General features: G+C 59.4%; 1 protein-coding gene across 2 annotated transcripts in view; it reads right to left on the bottom strand.

Annotated features, from left to right (window-relative positions):
• Positions 1-19,315, bottom strand: part of SNED1 (sushi, nidogen and EGF like domains 1) — an 87,272-nt gene that overhangs the window by 19,554 nt on the left and 48,403 nt on the right. For both annotated transcript variants that reach the window (XM_025405532.1, XM_025405531.1), the window contains exons 11-27: positions 19,111-19,224; positions 18,321-18,437; positions 16,391-16,507; positions 16,093-16,209; positions 15,785-15,898; positions 15,353-15,526; positions 12,790-12,903; positions 11,995-12,108; positions 11,570-11,683; positions 10,815-10,928; positions 10,177-10,473; positions 7,821-8,004; positions 6,801-6,913; positions 5,625-5,906; positions 4,117-4,261; positions 3,959-4,041; positions 2,515-2,613 (exon numbers count right to left, since the gene is read on the bottom strand). In XM_025405532.1, coding sequence (XP_025261317.1) covers positions 2,515-2,613; positions 3,959-4,041; positions 4,117-4,261; positions 5,625-5,906; positions 6,801-6,913; positions 7,821-8,004; positions 10,177-10,473; positions 10,815-10,928; positions 11,570-11,683; positions 11,995-12,108; positions 12,790-12,903; positions 15,353-15,526; positions 15,785-15,898; positions 16,093-16,209; positions 16,391-16,507; positions 18,321-18,437; positions 19,111-19,224 — 2,412 coding nt within the window. The remainder of the gene's footprint in view (positions 1-2,514; positions 2,614-3,958; positions 4,042-4,116; positions 4,262-5,624; positions 5,907-6,800; positions 6,914-7,820; positions 8,005-10,176; positions 10,474-10,814; positions 10,929-11,569; positions 11,684-11,994; positions 12,109-12,789; positions 12,904-15,352; positions 15,527-15,784; positions 15,899-16,092; positions 16,210-16,390; positions 16,508-18,320; positions 18,438-19,110; positions 19,225-19,315) is intronic.

Below are 19,315 nucleotides of genomic sequence, written 5' to 3'. Positions count from 1 at the left end.
CCCCCCCCCCCAGGGGGGGCACAGGGAGAAAAAACAAAAAAAAAAAAAAAAAAAAAAAAAAAAAAAGAAATAGCACCAAGAATAGGGAAGGACAAGCCAGAGGCTGGAAGAAGATAACTGCAGAACACAGAGCTGACAAAGGATCAAAACATATAAGAATTTTGACAGATGAATAAGAAGAGTACAAATAACCCAACAAAAAGTCAAAAGGCGTGACCAGGCATTTCACAGAAGTGAAGAGTACAAATAACCCAACAAAAAGTCAAAAGGTGTGACCAGGCATTTCACAGAAGCAGACACCTTTGGTGGATGCCCAGGAAGACAGGCTCAGTCACATCAGTGCTCAGGAGGTGCAAACCCAGATCCCAGGGGTTGCGTCACACCCGTTCTGCCTGCAGGATCTGCAAACCTGGTGAAACCTAGTTCTAGAGAGATTGGATTCACTGCTTATCTTCATCACTGCTGGAGGGAGAGCAGACTGCTATCGCCTCTTAGAAAATGACTTAGTGTTCTCGTGTAATTCGGGCGTTCACACATCCTCATCCTAGATCCAGCACTTCCACTCTCACACACGTACTGGAAAACCTGTACAGGAACATCCACTGCAACACCGCTCATACCAAACACAACCTACATGTTCTCTGCACAGAGAGGGGAGAAAAGCCGGTCAATTCACTCAGTGGACTCTGTGCTCAACAGTGGGTGTGAACAAGCCACAGCCGCCCAGACCGCATGGGCCAACCTCCATCCGAGAATGCGGAGTGAAAACACAGGTCTAACGATCACACACGGCAAGATAATTATCTCGCAAAGAAAACTCACTTATTGTTCTGCCACACATACATGTCCGAAAAAATATATGTTTCCCCACCTTCCACTCTGAAGAAAACAAAGGAATTCTAAGCACCAAGTTCAGGATCATGGTTAACCGAGGGGAGAGAACAGGGAGTATGACGGCAAAAAAGATAGAAGGTGTTGTTCACATTCAAGTGTATAGGTCGGGTTCTTGATTTAAAGTCATTATTCAAAGACTAATTAAATGAAAGGTAGCTAGTGTGAGACTGCAACATGAATCAAAGATCATGACTAGCTTTGCACATCGAGGGGCCATTAAAGATTCGACTTTTCATGTTATCACTTAAAATCATTTTGCACCCACCAGAGCATGAGCATCTCATGCCGGCAAACACATGAGTGCAGTGACCTCGGGGCCAGCCTGGGGGTCATCTTGAATCTCTCCTGCCAAAGAGACCCAGGGGAGTAACACGTGCCCCTCTAAGTTCTGAGTTCTAGGAGATGAACACCTGCTATTTAAAGGGAAGAGACCCAGGGGAATAACACGTGCCCCTCTAAGTTCTGAGTTCTAGGAGATGAACACCTGCTATTTAAAGGGTGGGACACAATGCGAACCATCTGATGAAAGGTTCGTTTTAGTTCCCTTAAAGGTCCACACCTTAATTAAGAGAATCCTTCACTCACTGCGTCAGATGCACAAGCCAGTCCTCCTGGTGCTCACAGGGACTAGCAGCGAGTCCGGACCTCATATGGTGAGGGGGGAATGTGAACTTAGGGTTCAGCGAAACTGCCACTTGCAAACGCACCCTCTGGCACTGCAGGTGCCCTTGATGTGTACAGATGTCCTTGAGAAGCTGAGGGCAGGGCCTTGCTGGTGAGACCATGCTCAGTGGCTCACACCTTTACCAAGTACTAGGCCTTCTTTGGGGCTGGGTTGAGGGGTGATCCCAATCTCAGTCTGTGGTGTGACTCAGGGGAGGACAGGTCACCGGGTGCTAGGAGAGCTGTTCATAGAGGACACAGCCCCCAAGCATTAAAACCCAGAGAAAGGCAGAGTCTGACTCAGGCTGGGGAACACACATGCATTAGTGCTGCCTAAAGGGGAGCTGCCTCGTGAGCTTCCGGGAACTCTTACTGCAGGTGCTAAGCAGATGCTCGGCGCCCCACAGGGACGTGCTGGCCTCAATTCTCACGAGGCAGAGCCCCGGACTAGGAGACAGTTCAGGTCCTGCATAACCTGAGTGTCCACAGGGCCCAGCTGGTCCTTGAGCTGGGGCTCGCCCAGTGGCTGCTCCCTTCCCCTCCTGACTCCACCTGCTCCTCTTCGGAGAAGCGAGGGGTGTGAGGGCCCAGAGGCAGGGGCTGGGGTGGGCTCTGTTGCATGTGGAGGCGAAGGAGGGGAGGGGAGGGGAGGGGAGGGGAAGGGAGGGGAGGGGAGGGGAGGCGAGGCGAGGCGAGGCGAGGCGAGGCGAGGCAGCGGCAAAGCCAGTCTCTCCAGCTCAGACCCTGGGTGGTTTGGGTGGGTCTTGCCCCCTGGCCTGTTCCCATCAATGGGGTCCCACTGCTTGGGTGGTAGCTTCCCTCCATCTTCCCACACTGGGGTGCCTGGTGCTCAGCCTCCCCTTAGGTTCCTCACTGTGGATGGTCCCTCCTGCCTGTAGCCTCTAAGGCCCCTGAGAGCAGTCAGTCCCAAAGTCCCCACCAGCACTGCCAACTTACTCCCGAGGTCCTTGTTGCTGTGTTCAGGGAGCTGGAGGGCCAGGCTGACCTGCTTGGGGGCTTCCTCGGTGTGCTCGAGCTGCGCTGAGGCTGTGGGTTCTAGGAGAAGCCAGGCGGTGACCACATGGTGCAGCTGCTTTGCACCCGGATGGTCCTGGGGCCACCCTTTTGAGTGCTTCTATACCTTAGGGAGCACGGATATCCCTGGTGGGGACCAGGCTCCCTGCATGACCCGGTGCCTGTCAGCCCCAGCACTGTCTCCCTTGAAGGGCTGGCCCTTGCGCTCCTGCTGACCCTCTGGAGGGGCTGGGCTTTCCACTTGCAGGGCCCCTCAGAGCTGTTTCAGGGGCAGCCACCAGTGATCATGCCGAGAGGCCCCATCCTCACGGCTGATGCGGTTGCTTTCTTCTTAGGGTCAAATTCTGCATTCCTCTCCATCCACCCCCTACTTCTTGGAGGGCTACGGCACCCCCTGCTCTCCCTGATCTGCCCTCAGCCTCTGCTGACCTTCCCCATGCCCTTGCCCCCAATTGCATCACTTATATGCAGGGTTCTCAACCGCACCCTTGGGCATTTGATATCTGCTTCCATACCTGCAAGTACAACGGGCCCCCGCTCTGTACTCCAGATCTCACCTGCCCACCACTGGGCGTCCCGGGCAGCTGCCTGCCCTCTCCCCAGACACCTTGCCGGGGCTCTCTCCCCCGCTCGCCATGCGGCAGTGACCCCAGGGCTCTGGTCCCTCCTTGCCAGTCTCCCTGCTGCGTCCCCTCCCTCCCCTGCCTGGGGAGTTTTTGTTCAGTTTTGTGTTCATTAAACTGGTGACTCGGCTCTGCTGGGGGATTCCAGGAGGATGAGCACCTGGCCTTCCAGGTGAGAGGCAAGGGCCAGAGAGGTGCCCTCTAGGGCAGGGTGGTGCCTGCCTCACTCCTGCCAGCATATCTCAGGGCTTCTGTGTCAGAATCACAGGCAGATTCCTGGAGCAGCCCTCACCCGGTAAAGCGGGTGGGAAGGGGCCAAGGCACCTGGGCCCCCCATCGGCCTTGCTGCCACCAGGAAGATCTTGCCAGGACAGTGGCGGAGGATTTGCTGGACCACACTCTGAGTGGCAGGTTAGGCCCTCATGGCTTCCTGCCCATGGCTTACTAAAACAAAGCTCAGAGCCCTACTTTGGCAAACAAAGCTGCTGTAACGTCTCAGACCTGCTTCTAAAATGTTTATCTTCTCTCTCGCGTGCCCTGCCAGCAGCCTGTGCCTCCAGCCCACACACTGACGTGAGGCCCTCACGAGCCGCCCCTCCCGCCATGGAGATGCATGCGTCCCTGGCTGGAGACTGCGCTGGGCAGTGGGGGCAGACTTATCATGTAAGGGACAGGGGCTGGTGAGAGTGGCAGCGAGGATGAGGGTTGGCCACTGAGGTGGGTGGGGAGGCCCCAGCACTCACGTGATCTCACGGTGGCTGCTTTGCTGGGTGAGCTGCCGAACCTGGCACTCACTCTTCCTCTGCCGTCCACAAGCTCCGAGAACCTGCGGAGAGGGTGGAAGGGTCACCGCCGTCCGAGCGCCGCCTCGGGCGATGGGGCCGACAGGTGGGGCATGTACCTGGGGGGCTGGGTGGGGGTCTCGGGGGCGCTGTGGTCATTCAGCAGGCGCAGCTCCGGCAGGCGCGCTGGGGGCGGTCTGTTCCTGAGCACCCGAGGGTGGTGTCCTCCCTGGTGCCAGCGTCTGTCAGCGCCATCCCTGGGGGCTGCAGAGCAGGCAGGAGGAAGGGGCTGGTCTGGGGCTGCCCTCTGCTCCTGTCCCCGCCCCTGTAGCATGGGAGGTGCCCCTCACACTCAGCTGTGCTTGGAGAAGGGAACGGGGGTGTGTGAGTGAGCTGTGGTCATCCAAGGTGCTTGCGGCTTCCCCAGATGCCCTGGGTTCCCTTCCAGCCCACCCGCCACATCGCTTCTGAGGAGAAGCCACGCACAGCCACGACAAAGGCATGCACTGGCCTGGGAGTCGTGAGGCAGGGGCTGAGTGTAGGCCCCTGCCCCTGTCACTCAAAAGGGGCTGGGCCTTCCAGCTAGGACTCAGGTCCCAGGCTGCCCTGGAGACACACTTGTTCTCCCCAGTTGGCCTCTGGATGGGACACTTCAGCTGGGAGTCCCCACCCCAGCATGTGCCCTGAGAGTGAGGGTGCAACCTGTCACCCTAACAGTGTCCTTCAGTCTCCTAGGCTGGGTCCTCCTTCCCTGTGAGCCCCCTTCCCTCTCACACTGAGGCCAGCTCACGGAGGTCCCAGCCTGCCCCTTCCACCTGGCTGGTGGGCTTGGCCCCAAGCTGGTGGGGGTGGCAGGATTGGGTCTGAGAACTCGCCAAGCTCATGTACTTCGTGTCCCCAACACAGCCTCACGGGTTGGGGAGGAGCCTGGGGTCAGAGCCCCCTTTTCCCTGGGGAGCCGCCCCCTGCTCTGCTCTGTCCGGCTGTGGCTACTCCTCCCTGCTTGTTTCTGTCTCTCTCTTCTCTCTCTGTTCTGCTCCTGCATTTTCCCACAGCTCCTTCTGTGAACTTGGAAGACCTAAGTGGGGCATTCAGGACCCTGGTGGAGACTGGAAGGGCCACCTCTGCACTTGGGAGCAGACCCGAGCCCTTCAGAGCCTCTGCCCCCACTCCGAGCGGCTGTGCCTCTGCGCCCCAGCATTCCTGCTCCTTGCAGGCCCCTGCCCGTGGCCTCCTGGCCCTTTGTTTGTGTCCAGCGGCCCCTCATGGGTCAGGCCTGGGCTGCACGGCCACTTCCGGGGGCTTCCTCCTCGCTGCCACTCTCGGCACGTGTTTTCAGGTGATGCTCAGCCTGTCTGGGATCTACGGGGGGTGGGGGGGTCCGGCACAGGCTGAGGCTCCATGTGCTTCTTATTCCAGTTGTTGGTGCCACCCGCCCATGAGTCCTTCCTTTCCTCGTGGGTTTGAAAAGCCTCCCCTTTCATACACAGACTCCCCCCCTGCTAACACGGTCCTGTTTCTAGGCTGTCGCCTGGCATCCCAGGCCCCTGCAGGGCCAGGTCAGTCCTGAACAGGTGGAGGGCTGGCAAACACTGCCCCACCCACGCTCAGGGCCTGCGGCACTCACAGGTGATGATGTAGAGGTGGGCGGGCTCGCTGTGCAGTGGCCCAAGCTCCGTGCCCTGCACGGCCGTCACGGAGAGCTGGTACCGCCGTCCCGGCAGCAGGTCGCGCACTGTGTAGGACGCCAGCTTCCCATTGGGGACGTAGCGGCTCTTGGTGCTCTGGCTGGTGGTCACATTGATGACATAAGCCTCCAGCAAGCTGCCTGGAGTCGGGGCATCCCAGACCACGTGGGCAGAGGTGGCCGTGACTCGGGCGGCCGTCAGGTTTGCTGGAGGCAGGGGCCCTGGACAAGGCAGGAGCAGGGAGAGGTGAGGGGGTGCCCACAGGGTCTTCTGGTGAGAACACAGTTTGAGAACCTTCCAGGCAGCCTTGCTGGAAGCCAGGTTCTTTATTATGGAGAACGGCACAGCACTGAGGCGGGGTGTGGGCTAGCACGCACGGCAGCATCTCCCAACCAAGAGGCCTGCAGGCCCCCGATGCCACCCTCCCCTCGGGTTAGGATTCACCCTGCGAAGCCCCCAGGCCCTGTCCCGTCAGCTGGCGCCCTCCCTGCAGCACTGTCGGTTTCCCTGAGCCTGGCTGCGCAGAGCCCTGGGCAGACTCCCATACCCCACCAGCCTTTCCTGTGCCTTCCCAGGCGGGCAGCATCCGAGTGCACAGGTGGGCAGGGGCCTGCTCAAGCCTCTGTTCCTCACGGAGGGAGCTGCAGCCTCCCCTCTGCCCGGTTCACTGTCCCTCCCCTGTGTGCTGACTGTCTGTGCTCTCGCCCCTCCCATGCACTGGGGAGGGGGTGTGGGCCTAGTGACACCAGGAGCTTAGCTAGAGGGGGCTGGTTGCAAGGTGCAAGGGCCCTGGACAGCGTGGGTATCCCTGGCCCAGTGAGTTCCTCTGACCCTCTGGTCAGTGCCCAGTAGGAACTTCATGCTGAGGAGATACCAAGAGCCTTTAGAGATGGAGACTGCCCTGGAGAGCTGTCCCAGCACAAGGGCCCAGCGCAGCCCAATGGCTCCTGCCCAGTGGCCCCTGCTCAATGGCCCCAGCAGAAGAGACGTCCGGGAGGCCAGGGCTGGGTTTCTGGTGTTGGGACACTTTGGAGAGGACTAGGGGAGGCTGGAAGGAAGCCAGAGCTTCTAGAAGACGGCCTTTCGTGTGCCAGGGGCCGCGCCGCTCTACTCACGGGTCCACACGTGTGTTGGCGCGGTGGCCAGGCTCTCCGTGGGGTGCTCCTCTCCCCTGAGCCCACTGAGGGTGGTCAGCTGGATGGTGTACCTCCTCCCAGGCAGCAGAGCCCTGTGGGCAGGAGGTGACGAAGAGAGAACAGGGACGTCTGGGACCTGTGTGTGACTCAGCTGCCAGACCGCAGCTCCCCCAGTCAGGAGGTGACCGGCGGGAGGTCGTCCTGCTGCTGGTGGCCCAGGCGACCTCCAGGAGGGGCACACTCACAGCCCTCAGAGCCGTGTGCTCCTAGGATGGGAAGCCGGCCCATACATAGTCTGGGAAGCGGCGGAGGATCGGGTGCGCCTGGGGCCACTACAGTATTGTCAGAGGGCCGGTGTTCAGATGGGAGAGGCCAGAGAAGGGGGAAGTGGTCGCTGTGCGGGAACGGGGGACAGGCAGGCCCGATGCCCCTCGGCGCAGGTGAGTTGATGTAAATTCTCAGGAAACCACAGGGCAACGTGAGGCCAATGCTGCCCCAGCCCCAGGAAGCTGCTGGCTGGCATCTTCCTTCCCACTCGCTCTCCGGTCTTTCCCGGCACCCCTGCCTGTGCTGAGCACGAATCGGAGCTTTCTCTCTGGCTGATGCCCAAATCACAGGGGTCCACTGTGGGACTCCTGGGAGAGCTGGGGGCTGTTACCATCTCCCCTCGCTGGCCGCTGCTCTCTGAGGGGCCAAGTCACTCTCATGATCTGTGTGGAAGGCATGATCCCCGGTTTTCAGAGCTTTTCCTGCTCTTTATGGACACTTTAAAACACTACGAAGGTGTATCCTCTCTTGGCAGCTCTGATGAGGTGAGGCAGGAGTGAGGCCTCCAGGGTCAGAGGCTGGCTCACCTGAGAGACCTTTGCCTCCACCCGGGTGAGGAGCGGCAGGTGCACAGTCCACACACGGAGAATGTGCCCGAGACCTGGGCCCCGTGTCCCCGAGCCCCCACTCCTGCCCTCGCCCCAGCCCCATGCTCTGGGTATCCCCTCTCACCCAAAGGTGAACCTGTCCACACTCCTTTCCACATCAGTGGCCTGGTCTCTGAGGGCCTCAGGGTGGCGGATGGACACGCGGACCCCACTGACGGTGGCATGGTGGATCCTGTGCAGGGCCCACTGCACCGAGATGGTGCTGGCTGTCACATTGGTGACCTCGAAGACTTCCACAGGGCGGGGTCCTAGGGGGAATGGGCTACTTAGCAGGTGCTGGCCCCTCCTTGCTCCTGGGGGAGGGCAGCGGCTCAAGATGAGACCAGGCTTGGGAGGGTGCTGGGGGCCACAGAGAGATCCTGGAGAGGGTGTCCCATCAGCTACTCAGGGGACTCGGGCTGACTGGGACGCCCAGGCCCTGGCCTCCAGGACTGATGGCTGCGGAGCCCGCTGTGGGCCATCCCGCTTTACCAGAGGCAGGGGTCTTAACCTCCATTTAGATGTGGCGGTGACATGGCGGGGGATGGGCCGGAGTCCCTCTGGACATGAGCAACCCGGACCTCCCCTCTTTTCTGCGCCAGTCGACTATTTTGGTCTGACAGCACACATCCGGGCCCTGTCTGCGCCAGTCGACTATTTTGGTCTGACAGCACACATCTGGGCCCGGTCTGGGTGACACCGTCCGAGGAGGATGGACGCACAGAGCTCCCAGCGACTGCAGGGCAGGGGCCACTTCCCGCCCGGCCAGTCTCCTCCAAAGCTCCAGTGCCACTGCTGATGCGCCAGGCAGAGCCCAGACGGCAGCGCGTGGCTCTCAGCAACTCAGCACCCCAGTCTGTGAACAGTGGTCCCTTCCACCCACCACGGCTGGCTGGAGCCCCCACTCTGCAGCGGGCACGGCAGGCTCCGCCTTCGCTCCAGATACCTTCCCAGCGCAGACCTCACATGGGGCAGCCTCGCAGGTGCTTCTTCCTAAAACAGCCCAGGCGAGCCTCCCCTACTCAGTCCCTGGAAGCTCCTCTTGACACCTGCTCGGTGCCACCCGCACGTGCATCCAGGCTCCCCACTGGCTAAGGTGTGCTCTGTGTCATTGCTGTGTTGGGAATTCCAGCCCCTTGGTGGTCACCTCCTGCAGGACAGGCCCCTGTGGGCCCCTGGGTGGGCTCGAGCTGCCCTGGATGCCTCCGCCTGTCCCTCAATGCCCTTGGCATTGGCCTCAAGCTGGGGCCCAGGTGTGGCCAGGAGGCCTTCCTCCTGTGACAGCCGCCGAGCTCCTCTCTGCCTTCCCACCACGCTACCCGTAGGTTTCACCGAACTCACATGGCCGCCCCGCGGGGCCCTGCCAGGTGCTCAGGCCTCAATGAATCCCCGGCCACCCACCCATCACGCCACTTTGCAGCAGTCCGTGCTCTGAGCACCTTTTCCTCTTTCCTCGAGCCTCTAGCACCCCTTCCCCATTCTTGTTCCTGTGTCTGAAAGCCACAGGTGTGCTGGGTGAGAGTCCCATGGCCCCATGGCCCTGCACCCCACCTTGGTTCCTGCCCAGCCTGTACCAAGATCCCCCGTGCTCTAGCTGATGCGGCTGGGCTCAGTGGAGGGCCAGCCTCTGCTTTCTACCGGCCCTGCCCGTGTCTGTCCACGGCCGTGCTCCGGGGCTCCCTTCTCCTCCCCAGAATCCCTCCCAGCAGCACACAAGCCAGCTAAGCCCTGACGCCTTCCCTAGAGCGCTCAGCATCTCCTGCTCCCCGACGTGGCAACAACCCCCGAGGCTGTGCACAACCCCGGCCTCCCCTGCTCTCTTGGCGGCTCAGGCTCTCAGGGGGCTCCTCCCTAGGACTCTTCAGGGGTCACATCTGGTCACAGCTTTCGGTGCCAGCTCCAGGTGGAGGCTCTGGGTCTGTCCTTCCATCTAGGGCCTGCCCCATGGCTCTTCCCGATTAGCCACGGATGCCTCTTCTTAGCACATCCCAGTGCCTACATATCCCTGTGAGCAGGTGCCCCTCAAACTCTCCCCAGGCCTTCAGAGCACCCCAGAGTCCCAGCCCATCCAAGCCCGCCCCCGCGGCCCCTGTCTCCCGCACTGGCTCCTTCCAGGGACCTTTTTGGGAAGGCCCCATTCCTCCCAGTCCCACTTCCTAGCGCCACGCCTGGGGGTTGTGCTGCTCCCACTCTTGGCTCTATTCTATGCGCCCCAATCCCACGCTTGTATCTTGTGGACCCGAGGCCACTCCCGAACAGCTCTGTCTCCCCAGTGCTCTGTCTGCAGCAGGGCGGTGCCTCCAACCCCCAGCTCGGCTGTCTTGCTGCTGGGAGAACTAGGGAGGTGGACGGCACGACAGCCGCCCTGCAGGTGCCCGGGGCCAGCGCCGCCCTTGAGGGGCAGGGGCTGGGCGGGGACGGCCAGGCTTGGGGATACTCACGCGTGCGGGCCAGCAGCACAGCAGGCCTGCTGATGTCATTCTTGTTGTTAGTGTTGCGCTTGACTGAGAAGACAGAGATGTTGTAGGCCCTGCCGGCCGCCAGGGCCCGGAGCTGGTGCGAGGAGCGGGTCCTGTCCACAAAGTCCGTGCGGCGGTAGGAGCCATCGGAGGAGACGTAGGTGACCGCGTAGCCATCAAGCATCTGCCTCGCGGCTGGGCCGTCGGGCGGGTTCCAGGAGATGGACACCCCACTCTCCTCCACTCTCTCCATCTTGAGGGCCGTCGGTGGGAAGAGCTCTTCAGGGTTTGGGTCAAAACAAGGGGAGGGGACTGGTCAGCTGTCAACCGTGCACGCCTGGCTCCCATCGGCGGCTCAGCCGGGTCCGGCTCTTGGGCCTAACACAGCCATCGCTGGCAGAGTCCTTCTTTGTCCCCAGCCATGTACCTCCAGGAGGGTCACACTTTTGCATGTGTGACAGTGTTTCAAGCCCACCGGGGGATTTTATCCCCTCCCTGTTCCTCAGGGAAGGGGCCTGGGCAAGCAGCGGCCAGATGCTCTGCTCTTGGGGACCGTTGGGCCCTCTGGGGTGAGGGGACCCCCTCATGGCTCCCTCACTAGAGGCGCCCTCGCCACCCACCTTTGGCACAGTCCTTGCCCGTGTAGCCCACTTTGCAGGTGCAGCTGTGGGAGCCGTTGCTGGCCAGGCAGTAGCCACGGCCCCCACAGGGGCTGGAGAAGCAGGGGTCACTCGCTGAGGGAAGAAAAAGCAGCAGTGTGTGTTGGGGTATGGCCAGGGGCCCCCGCTCCAACCGCGCCCTTGTTCCTGGGGCACTGGGTCCCTCCTGTGTGGGTGTGGAGGGGAGGGGGGCACAGGACAGCTACTGCCTCCCTTCGGTTCTGTCACCTCCACTGCCCTGCAGGGTCCAACCCAGCAGCCCCCTCCACCCTCCACAGCTGAGTGCCGTCAGCCGGACTGGCTGAGGGGATGAGACACTGGACCAGGACAGGCCAGGTCACCACCAGAGTGACAGTCCTGCTTGAGGAGGGGAGGTCAGTGGTCAGGGAGGCCTCATCAGGAGGTATCCCACTGGGGGCTGATTAGGGAGAATGTTCCAGAGAGAAACACAGCGACGGGCCGGACCTGGGTGTGCAATGAGCTTGGCCTGTCCGAGGGCAGCAGGGCCTGTGTGTGATGTGAGGCCCCACCCATGGGCGTGTCCCTGGGTGAAGAGGGGTGTCGGGGGGTGGGGTTAGCACAGGAGATGGGGATGTTTAGAAGGCACCATCATGGGACCAAGGGAGACAGGCAGAGGGCCACTGGCCTGTGGCCTGAGAAGGGGCCTTCCCAGGCGGTGGGCAGAGCGCGGGCAGCAGGCGGGCCTGCCGCCCTACCTGTCTCGCAGTGGTAGCCGAAGAAGCCCTCTGGGCAGACGCACAGGTAGGCCCCGCCGCCACTCTCACACCGGCCTCCGTGCTGGCAGGGGCTGGAGTCGCAGGCGTCCACCTCTGGAGAACACCCAGAGAGTGGGCCCAAGCCGCAAGGGGGGAGTCTGGGGGAGGGAGGAGAGGACAGCGGGAAGAAGGGAAAGGAGGAGTCTAGGGGCAGAGGCCAGGAGAGAGGGGCAGTGGGCAGGTCCCTCCCCTCAGCGCTCCCCAGCACCCTCACCTCCACCCCTCCCTCCCAAGGTGGCCGCAGCCCTGGGGGTCCCTCTTCCCAGGTGGTCTGCCCAGCAGGGAATGTGGGGATGCTCCACCTCCTCTCTGATCTTCCAGAGGCCCAGGCTCTGCATGTGGGGCCCACTGGAGGGAGCCCCTACCTGTCTCACAGTGGACTCCAACGAAGCCTGCAGGGCACTGGCAGACATAGGCCCCCGGGAGGTTCCTGCAGGAGCCTCCATTTCTGCAGAGGTGAGCTCGGCACTCATCCCTCTCTGCACAGAGAAGGGGTGTCAAGGGTGTTGCTGGCTTAGGTCCGAGGCGCCTACGTGCCCCCAGGATTCTGCGCATTCCCAGGGGCTTTGGTCACCCCTTCCCCAACTGGGAGTAACTACTCGGGACATGTGCGCTTTCTTCCATCAGCCCCACACCCGCTCCTCCTCGGGAGGCATGCCACCTCCACTGCCTGCTGGCAAAGCCCCACCTCCAGGCCATGCCTTCCTCCAGGCCACTCCGCAATGGGAGGCTCCCCAAGGCCACGACTGGGCACGGCTCCCTGGGCCTGCCCTCCCTGGAGCCTGCGTTTCTTTCTCAGGCTTAAGAGCCCTAGCAAGGTACAAGGGTGTGCAGGGCTCACGGGGCAGGCCTCCCCTCCCTCCACTGGCTGGCAGCACCAACCAGGAGTCAGAGGCTGTGACCTGCCCTCTGTGACACCCACCTTCTCTGCGCCCTGAGCCCAGGCCAGCACTTCTCAGCTGGGCTCTCAGTCTCCCCTGGGGAGGTGCAGGAAGGGATGTTTGTAAATCTTTGTCTTGGATGTCAGAGCTCGCAGGGGCCCGAGAGAGCATGCAGTGGCCACCCCAGCCATCCAGAGACCTCTCCAGGGGACCCACTGCCTCAGGCACATGGCCAGTGTGCTGGAGCTGCCACCCCAGCAGGGCCAGGGCCCCTCTTACCCAGCTCGCAGTGGGTGCCCTCGTAGCCTGTGCTGCAGAGGCACAGGTACCCAGCGACGTGGTCCTGGCAAGAGCCCCCATGCAGGCACGGCTGAGACCGGCACTCATCAATTTCTGAGAGGAGAGAGTCCAAGAGTAAAGCAATGTGGCCACAATGAAGCCAAATTAAGATGCACATAAACTAGTTCTGAGGGGCCAGAGAGAATTCGATGATACATCGTCAGTGCTTGGAAAGGCCAGAGACCAGGGCTGGATATCCTTGGAGTCAGAGCAGGGCAGTGGGCCTGGGGCTCAGTGCCTGGCTGTGCCTATGAAGTGACAGGGCAGGCTCACAACCACCCCAGGGCTCACGGAAGACGCTGTGGGACTTAATTCCAGTGGTTCAGGCCGACAGGACAAACGCCTCAGGGGTTTGGCAGAAAATGTCTCATGTCCCATCTTGCCATTTCAATGTATAATAGTCACCTATGAAACCAGTACCTCTGGGACCAGTCTTAGTTCTAAACGATTCACCACAGGTTTCTTTTAAAGTGGGAGTTGTGCTCCTGAATTTAAATGTTTATTTTTTTAAAGTTTAATTTCATGCTTAAAAAGTAAATAAACAGTAGTGACTTAGTGACATCTGGCACTAGCATCCGCCCTGGCAGCCAGAATGGTGAATGGGTTCATCTGACCTTGCACCCTCCTCTTCCCCTGTGATAAATATTTCTGGGTTTATCATTTCCTTATCTTTTAAAAATTAGGTTTTCTGGCAGCAAAATAACTAAAATTAGCTTTAAAAGTTTTATAAATTGCCTAAACAATAATGACTGTGTTTTTGTTGTTTAGGAACTTTATTCATAGTACATCATGATATATATTGTCTTCTCTCAGCATTATATGCAGAAGAGAACTCCACATCGCAGGTCACTGTGGTTCATAGATTTTCACTACCGAATAACATTCCACAGTGTGGTTACATCATACTTCACCCATTCTCATTGGCTGGGTCTTTGGGTTGGTTCTAGACTTTTTTCCTTTTTTTTTTGTTTCCTTTTTTTTTTTTTTTGAGACGGAGTTTCACTCTTGTTGCCCAGGCTGGAGTACAGTGGCATGATTGTGGCTCCCCACAACCTCCGCCTCCCGCGTTCAAGCGATTCTCCTGTCTCAGGTTCCCAAGTGGCTGGGACTGCAGGTGCCCGCCACCACGCCTGGCTAATTTTTGTATTTTAGTAGAGATGGGGTTTCACTATGTTGGCCAGGCTGGTCTCGAACTCCTGACTTTATTAGGCTTTTCAAAGAACTAATTTTGGCGTGTCCTTTCTTTTGTATCTTTGATCTCTACTTCATTAATTATGGCTTTTACCTTTATTCCTCTTTCCTTCTACTTTTTTCAGCATCATTTGGTATTTTTCTTCCTAACTTCTCAAGTCAGACATTTAATTAATCAAGTTTGAAATTTTTTCTTTTCTAACATTGATACTAATGTCAGTTCCCCGGCTAATTTTAAAATTTTTTGTAGAGATGAGGTCTCCCTATGTTGCCTTTGCTGGTCTTGAACCCCTGTGTTAAAGTCTGTCTTCTGCAATTCTGTTTCCAATCGTACATATTTTCTGGACTTTTATTATTGTTTTTTTGAGACAATCGTACTTTTCAGGTGTCTTGATATCCTGGCTGGTTGCTCATATTCTCTGAGGATATCGGCTTTTCATCTGGCAACATATAGGAGGGGAAGTAGCACTGGGAGGGCGGTCGTCTCCAAGACAGTCAGGAGCTCACCCTGGGGCTTAAAGCCCAGAAGGAAAGGAGGGATGCTTGAAGCCAGGTGTTCCCAGAACCCTTCACCTGAGTGAGGCCACACAGGTTGGCCTTGGGTTTGTGGGGCATGTGGGGGACAGTGATGTGCTTATGTGCCTCACTCAAATCTGGGTGCTGTCACCCACTGTTCCTAAGCTTGTTTTAAAATCCTTACTTCATAAAACTAGCTCACATCACACAGACTTTCTGATGGACAGTTTGGACTCCTCTGGTGTAATGCGATGCACCTCTAGGGTGTTAATGGCCCTACTTCTCCAGGGGCTTCGGTCAGGGGGGTCTTGTCTCTAGGCTGTGCACCCCCAGCTCCCAAGCCAGACCAGGGTGGGACCTTGGTGGCAATGCACTCCTCAAATGGCTGCAGGGGGTAGGGGGATCTTGTTTTGATTCCACAAGTCTTCAAGGGGCCAGGAGTAGGAGGTGGCTCCTGAACCTGTGTCTGGCTCTTTAGGACTCTGCCCCTGGGCTACCTCTTGGCCTCAGCTACTGCATCTGCAGAGTGGGTATTTGGGTGTTTGACCCCCTGCTCCGGGCTGCTCTGAGGACAGGGAAGCCTTTAGTGAATGGTCCAGAGCAAAGCTGACTGTGATCATCACCTCTGTCACCCCACGGTCCATATTCACAGACAGGAGACTGAGGGGAGAAGGGGCAGGACCAGGTCAGAGCTGGGCATCCTTGCTTGGGCCTGCAGCCTCTGTGCTCCTCCACACGGGCAGGGTGAGGAGGGTGTGGGCCCCACCTGCCCCACCCCAAGGGCCCACAGAATCACCAAGGCACTGCGGAGGCTCACTCCAGACACCATGTGGCTGACAGACCCGGATGCGGCTGGGGGCGCTCAGGCTGTAGCCGCGGTCACATGCATATAGGGCCACCGCGCCCAGCCGCGTGCCGTTGAAGCGCAGTGTGGCGTGCTTCACCTCCTCTGGGGGGCCGCAGTCCACCTCTGCAAGGCACAGCAGCCTGTCTCGCACAGTCCTGTGCCTTCCCGGCCCCTCCCCACCGCTCTGCCCTCTGCCCAACCCGGCTGCAGGGCCCAGAGACGTCCTGCTCCCACACTGCCCTTCGCCAGGGAAAGGTGCCTTGACTTCTGGGGCCTGGTTGCTGTGATATGTGTTTCCTTCTACCCATCCCTGCCCTGCTCAGCTCTGCAGGGATTAGCAAGAAATCCCATGCTCCCCACTTGGCCCCCCGGCCCTCTCACCTGCCTGGCACCGGCGTCCCGTGTACCCTGCTTGGCAGTGGCAGAAGAAATCCGTGCCTCGGTCCTCACAGGTGCCCCCATTCACACACGGGCTCCGGAAGCAGGGGGAGGGGGCTGCCAGAATGCAGGAGGGTCCTGGCCACTATGTCTTCCCTGAAGGCTCAGGACTGCATGGGGCATCCTGCCTCCTGCGCCCAGCTCCACCTCCTGCGCCTCCAGGGCCTGGACCAGCCCTGCCCACCGGCCTGTTTTCACATCTGCGGAGAGGGTTCCCCGGCCGCCCTGGTCTGGCCTCCCACCCACCTTACCTATCTCGCAGTGCCGCCCGGAGAAGCCTGGGGGGCAGTCACATTTGTATTTGCCAATGTAGTGGAAGCAGGTGCCGCCGTTGTGACAGGGGCCAGAGGCGCATGAGTCTGGCTTCCCTGGAAGCAGAAGCCAGGTCAAGGGTCGCAGCCCACCGCCCCTCCCAGGTTCCCCAACATCCCAGAGCTGGGGCCTCTTCATGAGAAGCAGACCCACAGCTGGCAGGGAGGGTGCAGCAGGGGCCCCAGCTCAGGGCTGGCCCGTTGCTCCTGCCCTCCCCCCTGCCCCTGGGGGCCGCACCGATCTCACAGTGCCTCCCGGTGAAGCGGTAGGGGCAGCTGCAGTGGTACTCGCCGCCTGCCTCCTTGCACGTGCCCCCGTTCCGGCAGGGCCCAGAGCTGCATAGGTGTGGCCGGGCTGTGTAGAAGGACAGAGAGGCAGATGAACGGGGCCAGGCTGCTGGCTCCACAGAGCCACTATACCCTCCTGGCATCCTCTCAGTCCTCTGGTGCTGGTGGGGCCTGGCAGGCCGGGCCTGCTTCTTGACTGAGCCCTGGGGCCCGGCTACAGAGGGGACCCAGCAGGTCCACACACATGGGGGAGACTGGGGTGGGGCTCGCAGGCCAGAGACCCCAACTCAGCCTCAGGTGGGCCCTTTGCTCGCCTGTCCTCTTCTCTGCCCAGGCTCTGGCAATGGCTGGGCCCTCCCTGTGGAGAACCGGCCCCACCACTGCTGCAGGTGCAGCACTTCTCCCTCCTGCACACAGGTATTCCCCGTCTGACAGGAAGTGGCTGAGTCTCATCCGCCATGACATCAGGGTCCCCAGCAGTCAATCTAGATTTCTGTGTGTTCCGTACCTGCATTGGCATTGCCACATTTTCTCTGGGTCCTAACAGTTCCTGGGCCCCCAAGGGACTCAGACGCTAAGCATGTATTTAAAGGCATCTGCTAAACCAGCACATCTATCCTGCCACCTTGCCAATCACCCTGTCAAAGGGCCAGCGAGGAACTCCGAATCCTTGGACATCTGGGTTCTGAGCGGCAGGAGGGGCCTGCCCCACTGTGCTCGCTTCTCTCCCGCCAACCCTTACCCCCAGGGGCCTCCCAAGCTGCACGTCCAAGCTCTGGCTGCCCCACCCCTGAGGACAGCCATCCCTGTCCCTTCTGTACTCCCTTTGGGGTCAGAGGTGTCCACATTGATGGCCCATGTGCTCACGGAAGCTGGGACCCTAGGGGAGGGCTGTGCAGTTCCCAGAGTGGGCACAGAACCGTTGGGGCAGGGACACTGGGTACTGGCAGTCTGGCCTAGTGAGGAGATGTCGGCTTTGGTAGGACACCCCTTGGGTGCAGTGGACCTCATGCCACTGGCAGGTGTGAGCTGGAGTAAGGCCAGAGTCAGCTCTGGGCAGGGCCCACGCAGGGCCTCAGGGTGGTCCTAGGAGTGTGTTGAGAGAGAAAGACCTTGTCAGAGCTTGCAAAGAACCAAGCAGTTGGGGTCTTCTCTTTGGAAACCTGTTCTACCTCTGCTGCAGGGATTGGGGGAGCCACGGGGTCCAGGGCTCAGACTTCAGGGTCTTTCCCTCAGGGACAAGAAACAGAGCAGGGGAGGGGCCATGGGAGGCTCCACACCAGTCCAGGCTACGGGGGTGCCTGGGGCCAAGCCCCCGGAGACGGTGCCAGGCCGCTCTGGGGTCAGGCAGCCCCCTCTGGGCACTGGCCACTGAGATGCCAAACAGGTCTGGGGGTCACTGATGGGAGTCCTGACTGTTGCTTCAAACTGCATAGAAGGGACAGTCCCGGGTGGGGCCTGGCGGGGACAGCTACGCCTGCAATGTGCTTACGGAAGGACACTTCTACTCTCAAGTGGCTAAATGTAATGAAATTCAACATTGTCCATGCTGAATTAGATTGAGCAAAATCCTAAGGAAATTTTTAAAATAAAATTTAATATAATGATTCTAAAACCTATTTGGAAAAATGCTGAGAAGGCAATGAAGCCTATCTTGAGAAGAGCAAGGTAAGGACCAGCAGGCCTGGCACTGGTGCAGATCAGAACCGTCCCGACAGTGAGGTGCTCGCCTCCAAACACACAGAACAGAGCAGCACATCAGGCAGGGCTCTAGAAGAGGTCAGCAATTCGCCCAACAAAGACAGAGAGACCGCAGAAGCGGAACCGAGGCCCGCGGGCGCTCTCCAGGGTGCTGACGCCGGCGCCCCTGCCCGCCATACCTTTCTCGCAGTGCTTGCCGTGGAAACCGCGCGGGCACTCGCAGATGTAGGAGTCGTCATGGGCATCGCAGGAGCCTCCGTTGAAGCAGGGGTCCGAGTCGCAGGGTGATGGCAGGGCTGGGGGCGGGGGGCAGAGGGTGGTCCTGGAGCTTATGCCGCATCCGTGCAGGCAGCAAGAGGCTGGCGGGCCACCTTGCCTGCCAGGGTTACCCTGACATCCTGTCTGGAACCAAGGCCACTTAAAATACTCTCTGTGGGCATCTTGGTTCCTCAGAGTGGGCTCTAAGGCCCCTCCCTGGAATTTCTCTTTTTCTCAATTTCAGCAGAACTCACCCTTCCCTATTTTACGAGGTAGGACTGAGCTGTGATACAGAAACACCTTCCTGTCATCACTGCCAGCATCACATCATTATTCTATATAATTATACATGATGCAAGTGATTAACCATCTATACACTAACAAACATATAGTAGTGACACATTTAATTACACGTGCCTAATTATGTATGCATTATTTTAATAGCTTGTGTTGGGGCTTAGGGAAGATACCACACGGTGCTTGTACACTTGCAGAAGTGCTTTTCCACCTGTGAGCTTACTCCACTGGGGCAGAGGAGATGTCTAGCCCCATATTACAGGAAGGCTATTGAGAGAGGCTCCCCCAGGTGCCAGCTCTCCTGAGAGTCAGAAGGGAAGCAGGGACTCTGGCCTGTGCCTGCCTCACCCACCACTTTTTCCCTGGCTTCTGTTCGGGCTCCCAGCCCAGCAGGCTCGTCCCTGCACTACTCACAGTGGCTGGCATTGTGGTCGGTGTGGCAGACGCAGAGGTAGCTCCCACCGTGCTCCATGCAGTAGCCACCGTCTGGGCACTGTGTGTTCATGTTGCAGGGCATGGCTGTGATTTCTGGAGAGAAAGGAGGAAGCCGCATCCCATATCCCACACGTCTTCTGGCAGACCTCGAGTCCTTGTCAAGGATGGGGCTTCCCAAGACCCA

Source organism: Theropithecus gelada, chromosome 12, assembly GCF_003255815.1.
Source record: "Theropithecus gelada isolate Dixy chromosome 12, Tgel_1.0, whole genome shotgun sequence".
Taxonomy (NCBI): domain Eukaryota; kingdom Metazoa; phylum Chordata; class Mammalia; order Primates; family Cercopithecidae; genus Theropithecus; species Theropithecus gelada.
Note: the sequence above shows the minus strand (reverse complement) of the source record. Positions and strands in the feature narration are given on the sequence as shown.